At 37.5% G+C, this 12,247-nt stretch overlaps 1 protein-coding gene across 8 annotated transcripts in view; it reads left to right on the forward strand.

Annotated features, from left to right (window-relative positions):
* SLC35F5 (solute carrier family 35 member F5) overlaps window positions 1-12,247 on the forward strand; it is a 52,961-nt gene that overhangs the window by 19,841 nt on the left and 20,873 nt on the right. For all 8 annotated transcript variants that reach the window (XM_065561602.1, XM_005286774.5, XM_005286777.5 and 5 more), the window contains 5 exons: window positions 3,758-3,820; window positions 4,673-4,754; window positions 6,056-6,246; window positions 8,387-8,468; window positions 11,329-11,416. In XM_065561602.1, coding sequence (XP_065417674.1) covers window positions 3,758-3,820; window positions 4,673-4,754; window positions 6,056-6,246; window positions 8,387-8,468; window positions 11,329-11,416 — 506 coding nt within the window. The remainder of the gene's footprint in view (window positions 1-3,757; window positions 3,821-4,672; window positions 4,755-6,055; window positions 6,247-8,386; window positions 8,469-11,328; window positions 11,417-12,247) is intronic.

The raw sequence follows: 12,247 nt of genomic DNA on the forward strand, positions 1-12,247 counted from the left end.
GAACATCACTAGAAAGACATTTAAATTGTTTTGTTTAACAAAAACAACTGTTATGTATTTTGGATTTTTTTTTTCTTCAACAGCAAACATACAATATTTTAACAAAATAAGCATATGAATTTAGTTAAACATTTAAGTTTTTTAAAATCAGGCTTTTTTTGTTAAAATTGTTTTTAAATAAAACAGTTAAATGAAAAAATTAAAAGAAAAAACAAATTGAATCGACTATGTCAGTGAGGTTAACACGAGAAATTTAAAATATTGGCTTCTGCAGCTAATTCAGTCATCTTCACCTTCATTTTCCTGTTTGTTCATAATCTGGAAAAGAAAAACAAGCTTTCCTGCTTTTTCAGGTCCCAAACGATTTCTCAATTTGGAATGGATTAGTCCAAAGGAAGAAAATATTCTTTCTACACCAGCAGAAGAAGCTACTGCTGCTAAAAGTGATATTATCACTTCAACAGTCTCTGAATTCAAGTGCTTAAGTGACTTCCACCAGTTCACTGGTGTGACTTTCTTTAAAACGTCATCAGCAAACACACATTTCTTGAATATGTTCATGCTCTCTCTATGTGTGTGTATATATATCTCCTCAATATATGTTCCATTCTATATGGATCCGAAGAAGTGGGCTGTAGCCCACGAAAGCTTATGCTCTAATAAATTTGTTAGTCTCTAAGGTGCCACAACTACTCCTGTTCTTTTTGCGGATACAGACTAACACGCTGCTACTCTGAAACCTGTGATTTCTTGAATGGTTCACCCTTAGCTCTGAATTTTATTATAGTTGGCGTTATGGAGGGATGATTGCTGTTTGTCCATGTCATAGCCAACTCCTCTTCTTCAGCAGTTAAGGTTTGAACCTGGTACCGAGTATTGAGAATATTTGCAAGAAAATGAACTGGAGATAGTGCTTGTCCCATTTGTTTTTTTAATGCTTGTAATTTAACTCTGTCATTGCATATTTCTCTTTTTAAGATCTCACTCAGTTCCTTCCAAATTCCAACAGCGTCAGCAATAAAACAACTATTTCCCCAGAATTTTGTTCAAGGCTACAGAAACAGGCTTCAGGGTACTCAGCATGTGTTCAACATTTCTCTTAAGCCCAATGTTGAGAACTTTGGCTGTGACGGTGCCATCTATTTTTTCATGATTTTGTTCATCAACAGTCATCAGATTAGGTCAGTTCTTGATATAGTGCTCAAAACAGTCTGCTACTGAATTCTGTCACACGTCTTGTGGGAGCATTAGCTTGGTTCCTCCCACTTTTTTCAGAGCAGCTGCTGCAAAGTGGTTGTTATGGAAGCATTTTGCAATTTCAACAACATTAGCTTTTGTTTCTGGAACACTGAAGTCTTTGGCTAGGAGGTGCATCAAATGAGCACTGCAACCGCATGTTATTAGTTCGGGACTCTCTTCTAAATAATTTCTTCTCATCTTGGATACATTTGCAGCATTGTCTGTGTCCAAGATGCGTACTAGACATTTGATTTTTTTTTTTTCAGTTTGTTATAACTTTTACTGCTACTTCTTGTAAGTATTCTGCTGTGTGTGCATTTCCTGATGTATCAGTTGTTTCTGTAAAGAAGACATTCCCTTCTTCTGTTGTCACACAAGCACATACAACAGGATCATTGTGGACATTGCTCCACCCATCAAGACTCAGGTTAACAATTTCACCCTCTAGACCTTTTGCACACTGCTCAATTTCTCTTTCATACACTTTATCCAGCAATTTGCCTATGACATCTGCTCTGTTGGGTGGACTGTATCTTGGTCTTAATGACTGAACCATGTTAATGAAGTGTTGGTTCTCAATCATGCGGAAAGGAGAGTTTGTTCCATAAATAAACTGGCCAATTTTTTCATCAATTACCTCTTTTTGTAATCTGCTGGTTCTTATCACAAACTTATCTATGGTTGTTTCTGGATTATGGAGATTATTATTATTATTATTATTATTTTTTTTTTTTTCCTTTTTGCTACAGGTGATATACTGTGGCTATGTGATATAGATGATGTAGCTGAAACACTATCATTGGCAGATAACTCTGAAACTTTTGAAAGTTGAAGGTGGATAGTCTTCAGAATTCTGTATGTTGAGGAGGGATTCTCCTAAACAAAATAAGTCAGTGTAGTTATTTAATTACTATTACCACACTGCTCATTTAGTATTATTCATTGCATTCACTGACACAGTACTACTTTAAAGGTGAAATTGTAAAAGGAAGATCTGCCTATTTCAGCTATTTATTTTTTATCATAACTGCATCTAAAATGATAGTACTATAGAGTAACCACTATATATTTTGCTCAAACATGAGAATTCAAGAATAGTCCAGAAGGAAAACAGGCAGTCTTTAAGAAAGAAGTATGAAATAAAGTTTACTAACCTGAAGATCCTGCATGTTCAGACATGTTTCTTTCATCATCTTCAACACTGAGAAGGGACGCTTCTCATGATGTCGTTTCATTCGGGCAACCAGACCTTGCATTTCTTTGTTGCACTGTTTGCATTTTGCACTCATGCCTGTCTTACCCACAGGTAGAGGAACTTCATTAAAATATTCCCAAACTGGGTCTCTTTTATGGCCTGCTGCCATTTTAGGTTTTCCCTTCTAGTGAGAGAATGGTATGGCAGATCTCAAATCAATGAAGGCTACACTGAGAAAGACCTCAAGACTTCTGGAATATGCTGCTCAAACAGTTTCACTTTTGTTTCTACTGCCTGTCCCTCCCTTCTCACATTTATCTCCAGACTGCTTCTCCTTGTCCAGATCTATTTTGCTCCCAACAATCTTCTATTCATTGAACTTTTTGAAACTTTGCACTTTTAGAGAGAGGTAAGGGATTGAATCTGTGTACATAAATTTGCAGAGGGACAATAGGGTTGAGGTCTGTTATTTCTCACCTCCATATATTATTTATTTTTTTAAAAACATTTTTGTTGTTAACAAGCATGTTCTCTCTGGAGACACAAATCCAGTTTGAGAACTGCAAATCTAAGCATCTCTGATGGTATCTTGAATCTAGACTGAGCACTGAGTCCCATTGGGTAGATAGAAAGATTAACCTAAATAATCTATATAGAAGCCCCTGGAACCCCATAAAATTGGGTTCCTAATCCATGAACTATTGGAACTAATTTACAAAATTTTTCTTAAACATTATATTAATATATTGTCTCATACTATAGAATTAGAATTTATAACCCCTATTCCATGATGAGATATCTTTGAGCTATAACGTATCTTAGTTAAAACTATCTTTAGATAGGTTTTTCTCTCAAAAAGCATTTTATCAAAAAAATCTGATTTAAATAAAAATCCAACACTTTTTATTTTTTTAAAAATCATTGATTTTTATCTACCCTGCTTGTTACTGAAAGTTGTACTATTAGACATTTGACTGTTTTAAAACAATGCTTTGTGCACCAACCTTAACCAACCTAATATATTTATAGACATTAAATTCAATAATTCCTTCAGCATTTCTGATACGAAACAGTTATATATAGATTATGTGTTAAGCCAGTAGGGAATTGCTTTTATAGAGTTCTTTGCAGAACAAGACCTACTTTTGCTGTTGCCGATCTTCTCTGTTGGCTTGTAAAATATTAATCAACTTTATAGTTTTTTCCTTTTCAGTATTTTGTGACTAAACTATGGTAGACTACAATGTAAACATTTTTTTACTTAGCATTTTATATTAAAATTTTACGACTTCTTAGAATTTTAAATGTAAAATCTCTAATTAGTTTGCAGATGCTGAAGGTTATTTTGCTGCTTGTACAACAGATAACACTGTAAACAGTTCTTTGGTAAGTCCCTTAATTTTTTTGTATGATTAAGACACCACTGTGTTTGTCCATTATTTCCATCCTATTTTAAAAATTGTACACTTAAATTTGCAGGCATTCAGGAAATAAGATTAGTTACATTTCTTTAATCAAAATGACTGAAAAGCATTTAGTTAAAATGGCAGTAATGTGTCATGCAAGAAATAGTGCTACTCATAGTGGGAGACGTGGGATCTCTCTGAAATAAAACATTAATTGAATTTAGATTGGACTATGAAAGAAATATCAGTGTGTCATACAAGGGATACATTCCCAGGTTCAGCTCAATTTTTGCAAAGCAAAATGTGGAGAGCCAGTGATAAATCCAAACAGCTTTCAAATCCAAAGCCGTGCAACAGTGATTCAGCTGGAGGTGAACACATTAACATTTCATGATCCCATCTTACAACTTGAAAGAGAAATGGACTGTCATCTTTTATCCTCTGAAATAAACTACAGCCAGGTTTACTATATAGGTGATTTTTGTCAGTCTTCATTTTTAAATCTTGTTGGGACCTGCCTGCTAGCTGCTATATTTGGACTGGTCTAAAATATTAACTTAAAAAAAAAAAGTTTACTTAGTGGATTTAAAATATATTCTAAAATAGATTGGTCATGTATTTTTATATATGTACTAGAAGGTGAAATATCTTAGTAGTAGTGAAGAGACTTGGTAGAGAGATGGTGATACTGCTTAAAAATTCTGACTGTCTTGCTATTTTATGGAACTTGTTTTTCCTTTAGTATTTTGTTTCCAGGTATCCTAAGATAAGTTTGGCTAACAGTTTCAATGTCTGTTTAACTGCATATGCTACTTGTCCTGCTGCATTTCAGAGTGAACCTTTGTATGTTCCTGTAAAGTTTCATGACTTACCAAGTGAAAAGAGTGGCAGTGCTAATAGTGATACTGAAAAAAGTGAGTAAAGACTTCAGAATTTCAAAATGCTCTCTGGTACAGGGCCTATTTTTGTGTCTGTATTGCCCCTGTTGTGGTTGCAGAGCTAGCTCCACCACTATCCTGTTCCTGGTCTCTGTGAGCAAATCCCCTTAGGTGTCCGGCCTCATTCCTTTGCCTTTCCTGGGGTGGAATTTTGGGATTCTCCTCCCCCCACACACACGCTTTTAGAGTTGGTCTAAACTTAAGTTAGGTTAACAGCTACGTTGGTCAGGGTTTAAAAAAAATTTTTTTTAATGGATAGCTGTGCATATTGTCAGCTACAACAGTAATAGGTGCTATAGAAAAACCTGAGACACTGTTGTAATTAGTATTGTTTATTAAATGAAAACAAAAACAATAACTCTTGTTGGTATATAAAAGTTACCTGTCTGATGTAACTATTAGATTCTTTGACCCATTCTCCAAACCTGAAAAGTCCTCCAGATTCCTACTGAAACTTCAAGGATCTGTGTAACGCTCCTACCCTCAGAATGCTATATTGCAACCATCCTTTTCTTACAGTTTAGCATAACTGTATGCGGTACTTTTTTCCTGAGAGACACTAGCCAGACTCTTGATACACAAGAGAGTGTCTCTTGCCTAGGGCCTGGTTTTGTTGCCTCTGTAGCCCTGCTTGTCTAAAGAACAAGAAATCAGGTGAAATCCTGGCCCCAGGGTAAAGTTATTGACTTCAGAGGGGCCAGGGCACCATCACAGGACTAGAAAATGGAAGTTCAAATCATTATCACTCTGTCACTGAGCTAATTCTTTTATTGTTAACTTAACCACTACTTGTGTCATGGAATCTTTTTATCAGTTTAATTTGGTACAGGCAACATTGTAAGATCAAAAACATAACTTTAATTTTCCCATGCATGCAAATTCATGCAGCTTTTAACATCTGATGTTAATTTCTTTAAAACAAAATTATTAGAACTTAAACTATTGTGCATTTTTAAAAATACAATGTGCATACAAAGTAGAGGGAAAAATAAAGTAAATAACAGGCTTCATTGTCGTGTTTCAAAGGAGTTACTCTGAACAGACCATAATAATTATTTAAAACAATTATGAGATCCTTTTTCATTAGTACCCTATCAAGTGGTATAAATACTATTTTGTTAAAAAAAGAATTAAAACAAATCTTTTGTTGGAGGGAGAAGCTTCATGTCATGATTTGTGAACTGCTGTAATCAATGGGATCAAACATCACTTTTTTCTTTTCTGTGTAATAGAGTGAAAAGTTGAATGATCATGTGCCACTTTGTTTTTTCCTTAAGCTCCCAAAAAGCCTCGTGTAAGGTTCAGTAATGTTATGGAGATTCGACAACTCCCATCGAGCCATGCATTGGAAGCAAAGTTGTCTCGCATGTCATATCCAACTGTTAAGGAGCAGGAATCAATATTAAAAACTGTAGGGAAACTCACTGCAACTCAAGTAGCAAAAATCAGCTTTTTCTTTTGCTTTGTGGTATGTCCTTTGTTCTTTAAGAAAATTATTAAGTATAGCTACAAATATCAAACTGTTTTACATAGTAATGAAAATGAACTTGTATTTAACGTTGGATTGTGGTCTATTTTTTTTCAGTGTTTTTCTTATTTTATATATATATGCTAAATGCAGCATAACCTCTCTTATTTGCACTTCCCTAAAATGCAATTCTGAACAGTACAGTGGGTTTTCAGGCTCTCATTTAATTGTAGCACAGGTTCTACTGCTGGCAGGACCATTGTAAATTATGTCTTACTCCACTCTTCGGAATGGGTGTGGCAAGTCACTCACTAGTCTGGCCCGGGCAGAAATCCAGGGTTACTTAAACACCAGCTGTTGTTTCTTCCTTGTATAGGGGAGTGGGGCCGAGCCCTGACTGTACCCACAACTTCATGGATATAGCATGTAGAACTGCCTTTCAGTTTGGGGGTGGAGAAGGAGAAAGGACCTATAAATACAGCTGTTGCCCTGCTCTCTTTCTGTGGAACCTCTTGAAAGCTGCCACTACATTGTCTGTCTCATCCTGTGGCATTATACACCACCATGCAGTGATGTGAAGATGTTTGGCTTGGGGCAGAGGATATCCTCAACTCTCCCCAATGAGAATAGGTAGGGCTGCAAGATGTCTTTATCCTCATCAGCAGACTGGTCAGCTTCACATACACCTCTATCTCGATATAAAGCTGTCCTCGGGAGCCAAAAAATCTTACCGCATTATAGGTGAAACCGTGGTATATTGAACTTGCTTTGATCCGCTGGAGTGCACAGCCCTGCCCCCCCGGAGCACTGCTTTACCATGTTATATCAAAATTTGTGTTATATTGGGTCGCATTGTATCTGGGTAGAGGTGTACTTCTGCAGCAGTTCTCAGTGTCATGGAAACACAGAGGTGAGAGTGGCATGTTTCCTAAGAGTCAACACTGAAGAGGAGGGTGACAAAGCAGTGGTGGCCCTTCTAACAGTGGCCCCACTGTGCTGCTAGAGACATTTTATTTAAAATATGGTTAAGAGCAAGCCACACATAGCTTTTTGGACAGCAGGAGATACTTCACGGTATATCAGTTCAGGAGGTGGCTTTAACTGGTGTACTGACCAGAGGACAGTGATATGACAACTGGAATTTCTTGAGATGGATGCATATATTGAGAGGATGTCCATAGAATTTAAAGGAAAACTAGTTTCATATTTCATGTATACGAAGGAGATTATAAAGTTAACTATCTTTTAAAGATTTATTTTCTATTTATGTATATATATTTAAAAACTGTCTGGAATAAAATCATTCTTTTTTGTTTACAAACAAATTAAATGATACTGCTCTTGCTTTTGCAGTTGCTTCTAAAAGGTACCTCGGCTGTATCTACTGCTGTATTTTTCTTGGTCATCATTCAAAAAGTAAAATCTTTTTGAAATAATTTTTGGGAGAACTAAGAACATCTTTGGTATAACATTATTAATGAGCTCTTGCCCGCTACATGATCTAATATTTACTGTTTTACAAAGTATTTTACAAACATTTAATCCTCACAGAATACCTGTTAAATAATTGATCTGTACACTGTATTATCTCTATTTTGGAGATGCTTGTTCGTTTGTGTACTTAAGATGTTCTAGGACCCCAGTATATGAATCCATTTAAATGGGATGATAGTTAATTTAACCTTTTGAGATTTATGGAAATAAGTAGTTTCTCTCCGTTATTGCAAACAGTTTGAAAATGATGACTTCAGACTAAGTTGTTTGTTTTTTGGTTGTTGCTGACTTGCAGTTGCTATTTTCACTGATTATCTCCAGCGTCTATTTTTTTTAAAGTCTGCAATAATTACTTTCTTGTAGATGCCACTGAAACTGTTCATGTTGCCTGTTTTCACCTCTGCTACTTAATGCCTCTGCCTCTTCTTAATAACAATTAGAAATTGATATTGTTATTTATAAGACAAAAGGACTTGTGTGAAAGTCTTGTTCTGATTGATTTTTGTGTAAACTGGTTCAAGTGATAACTCTGGTAAATATAAAAAAATCTAAAAATTGCAGGAGTTAATACACAGGCAAAACAGACTGTTTTAATACCTTTTGTGATTATCCATTTATTCATTAAACTACTTTCCTTGTTCTGCAGTGGTTTTTGGCAAACTTCTCTTATCAAGAAGCACTCTTACATGCACAAGTTGCCATAGTTAATATCGTATCTTCAACCTCTGGTAAGATACCAAATGTGCATTATAAGAGCTACTGAAATAGCTGTTTATAAATTAGAGCTCTTTTTGTTATGCCAGCACTATTTCATTAAATTGACTATTATGTGTATCTTTGAGAAGCGTAAAGATTAAAAAAACAAACATGATAGCTTAGAAGCATTCCGTATATTGTTGCAAATTATTTTACTATCTTTATGTCTTACCACTTTGCAACTTGCATTCTTTTGTCTTTATATAGCTCTGCAAGTACATTACATTTTTATAGTTAGGATACTATTTGGACTGTAATAGTTGCACGGAAAGCTGACCTTTTAGGTGGCTGCAACTTATTCTTTTTAAAAAAAAAAAAAAAAAGAAAGAAAAGAAAATCCTTCATGTACAGAAGAAATTTCAGTTTTAAAACTGAGCTACTTTTCTTGGACACGGAGCCACACCTGAAATCGATGTGCAAAATTTCCTTGGTTTTTTGTCTTTAAGCTGATCACTATTGCAGTTTCTATACACTTTTAAGTTTTAATTGGTATGAGAACAATAATAAAATTTACAATGTAATTTTTTTTTAAATGGGGAGGGGGAAAGCAGTATACTCCCGTAGACTATATGTAGGCCTTGGCTACCCTTGCAGCTGTACAGCGCTGTGAGGTAAACCTGTCTTCGTACAGCTGCGTAGGGAAAAGCGCTGCAGTCTGTCCACACTGCCAGCTGCCAGCGCAGTGGTGTGGCCACACTTGCACCATTTGCAGCTGTGTTGGGAGCAGTGCAGTATGTAGGGTTACCATATTTTAGTTTTAAAAAAGGACACTCCACGGGGCCCCGGCCCCGCCCCAACTCTGCCCCTTCCCAGCCCTGCCCCAACTCCGCCCCTTCCCCAAAGTCCCCGCCCCCAGCCCTGCCCCCTCCCCTGAACGTTCCACCCCCTGCTCCTCCCCCTCCCCTGCTTCCCGCGAATCAAATGTTCGCGGGAAGCCTGAAACAGGGAGGCAGCAGGTAAGCTGGGGCTGGGGCGGGGCACAGCCCAGTCTGGCCCCCCTGGCCGAGCGGCTCCTGGCAGTTGGCCGGCCAGCCGGCCCAGGCCAAGAGGCTCTGGCCCCGGTGTCTCCTGCGCGGCTCGGGCCCTGGGGCCCCGGCCCAGCGCCGCCGAGCACCCCCAGCCGAGCAGCCCCGGCCCTGGCCGAGCACCGCCGGGCCCTCCCTCCCTATTTTCCCGGACATGTCCAGCTTTTGGGGATTTCCTCCCGGACGGGGATTTGAGGCCCAAAAAGCCAGACATGTCCGGGAAAATCTGGACGTATGGTAACCCTACATTATGGGCAGCTATCCCAGCACTCATGTGGCTGCAACGTGCTTTTCAAAACAGGGAGGGTGGGGTGAATTGTGACAGGGAGTGTGGGGGGAGAGAGAGTGCTTTTTGGAGCGTGTCAGCTGTCTATTTTGCAAGTTCCGAACTCCTGGCCCCCTGCTCATTCATTTATTTACTCAAAGCAAGCTGCAAACTCTTTGCTTTTCTGAGCTTTGAAACCGGCACTTCCGCATTCCTGCAGTCGGTCACAACAATGGAGAGGATTGGCCACTTGACAAGGTGATTAGTACAGCGCTGCAAGCGTTTACACTCACACCCGTGAGTCGTAGCCACTCCGCTGCAGCTGTTATTCCTCTCGGAGATGTGGAGTACCTGCAGCGGTGTACCCAGGGAGATACAGCACTGTAAGTGCCCTGCCAGTGTGGACAGGGAGTGAGTTACAGCGCTGGGGGAGGCTTTACAGCGCTGTAACTTGCAAGTGTAGCCAAGGCCAAAGTGAGTATTGTGTATGTGATCTGAACCAAATGGCACAGCTGCTGTGCTGCAAAGAGCTGGTGATAATATGACAGGTCTGGGCTACAATAACCCAAAGAAGGGTGGGAATGAGAGTAATTTCAATGGAGGCTCTGCTGTATACCCTGACGCTGGTCACTGGAGGCATTAAGGACATAATTCTAATTTTAGTTTTGTGAATTTTACACTTGCAGATCTCCTTTAAGGAAAAAAAATCTGCTTTTGAACTGAAAACAAAACAAAAATCTAGCACCCTTTCAAGTTTGCAACATAAAAACAAAGGTTTATTTTACAGTGGTAAATTTGCAGGGGATTCATAATTAGAACCAGTCAATTCCACTGTTTGGAGGGTTGAGAAGTAGTACCAGGCTACAGTGTTTTTAGGAAATGGTTACTCCTGCCACTGAAGTGTCTTAATTTAAAACTATATGAGCTCTTTTTTTGTATCTTTCCAATTTCTGTTGACCCAGAAACCATAATCTGTTCCTACTATGGACATCAACAAGTTCTCTAAATAGGTGTTTTTTTTACATGTTCAGTGAGACTGTCTAATTTTATCATAGTATGACAGACACTAATTGCTCCACAGTTTTGCTTTAACGTGTAATTAGACTGTCTTTCAAAGCTGATACTTACATTTATCACAACCCAAGAATAGTGCACTGCTTTAGTTATTGCTATTTAAAAAGTGTAATTCCAATATACACTGGTTTTGACATGGGCTGATTTTTTTTTTTAAAGACTTAACTGAGTTTATTTCCTTTGCATGTTTAAATTGCAATCTTCATTTTTGTTAAATGTATTTTTACTTATCTGGGGCATAGATTTTGAGTTTCAATTTAGACACTGTAAACATGTAGCATTACAAGAAAATTAGAGACAAACTGACATACTAATTCTGTTGCAAAAATTCAGATTAAAAGTATGGAAACTAATCTGAAGTGATTAGACCACATTTAAAATAAATTTGAGATAGTGGTAGTACAGTTTATTGAACAGGTTAGTAATAAAGCTTGAAAAGATGTTACACCTTTTTATTTTCTCTTACAGGACTTTTTACCTTAATCTTAGCTGCAGTGTTTCCAAGTAACAGTGGAGATCGGTTTACCCTTTCCAAACTGTTAGCTGTCGTTTTAAGGTAGGAATATGAACTCTTAATCTCCAACACCCCTTCTCTGACTCTACCCCTAAACAAGCTGGTACTGTTTTAAGCTGTTTGAGATAGTTCAATTTATTTGGTGAAGAATGTTATTTCAAGAGTAGCAGATCTTGGCAAGTTTTTTAAAGAAAATAAAATGTCGAAGAGTGGCTGTTTAAAATTTCACTTCTTTTGACAACTGCTCTGACCAGGAATCTCCTCCCTCTAAATATAAACCTTTCTTTAATAGAATTCCCTATATGCTAGGTGCTGAAGACTAGACACTGCTGGAACCTTGTGGTGTTACTTGTCTGCTCTGGAATGACTTGTTTTGCTATATATTTTCACTTGAACCCATTTTTTGGGTCAGATGACTTTGGTGTGCAGCATTAGGGAGCTAATTTGAAGTTCACCTAATTTTGACTTTTTTAATGTTTGTGTCTGAAAGTTGTGTGCATGATACTTAAGTAATTTCTAAATGTTTAGATGGGTTAGGAGAAATGATGCTGTGATATATGGGTAATCTGGATAGTTTCACAGTTTTGTTCCGCTATCATTCAAAACTCTCAGCTGTCAGATTTTACAGATCTGCTCTGAACTATTTTTTTTTTTTTTCTTCTCCACTCTGTGTCAGTGGAGTTTTGGCCAAGTATATAGTGTGTATACGAAAATGGTGATATGCTTCAGATTCTTTTGTTTTATTAGTCAGTTAAAGTGAATGTACTGCTCAACTGTAATGGGCAGGACATCTTTAAGCAATTACGTTTTAGTGGTCATTTAACCTAATTTAAGATATAACCATAGGATTTGGTTATAAAATTATTATATAAT

The sequence above is a fragment of the Chrysemys picta genome, chromosome 11 (genome assembly GCF_011386835.1).
Source record: "Chrysemys picta bellii isolate R12L10 chromosome 11, ASM1138683v2, whole genome shotgun sequence".
Classification (NCBI taxonomy): domain Eukaryota; kingdom Metazoa; phylum Chordata; order Testudines; family Emydidae; genus Chrysemys; species Chrysemys picta.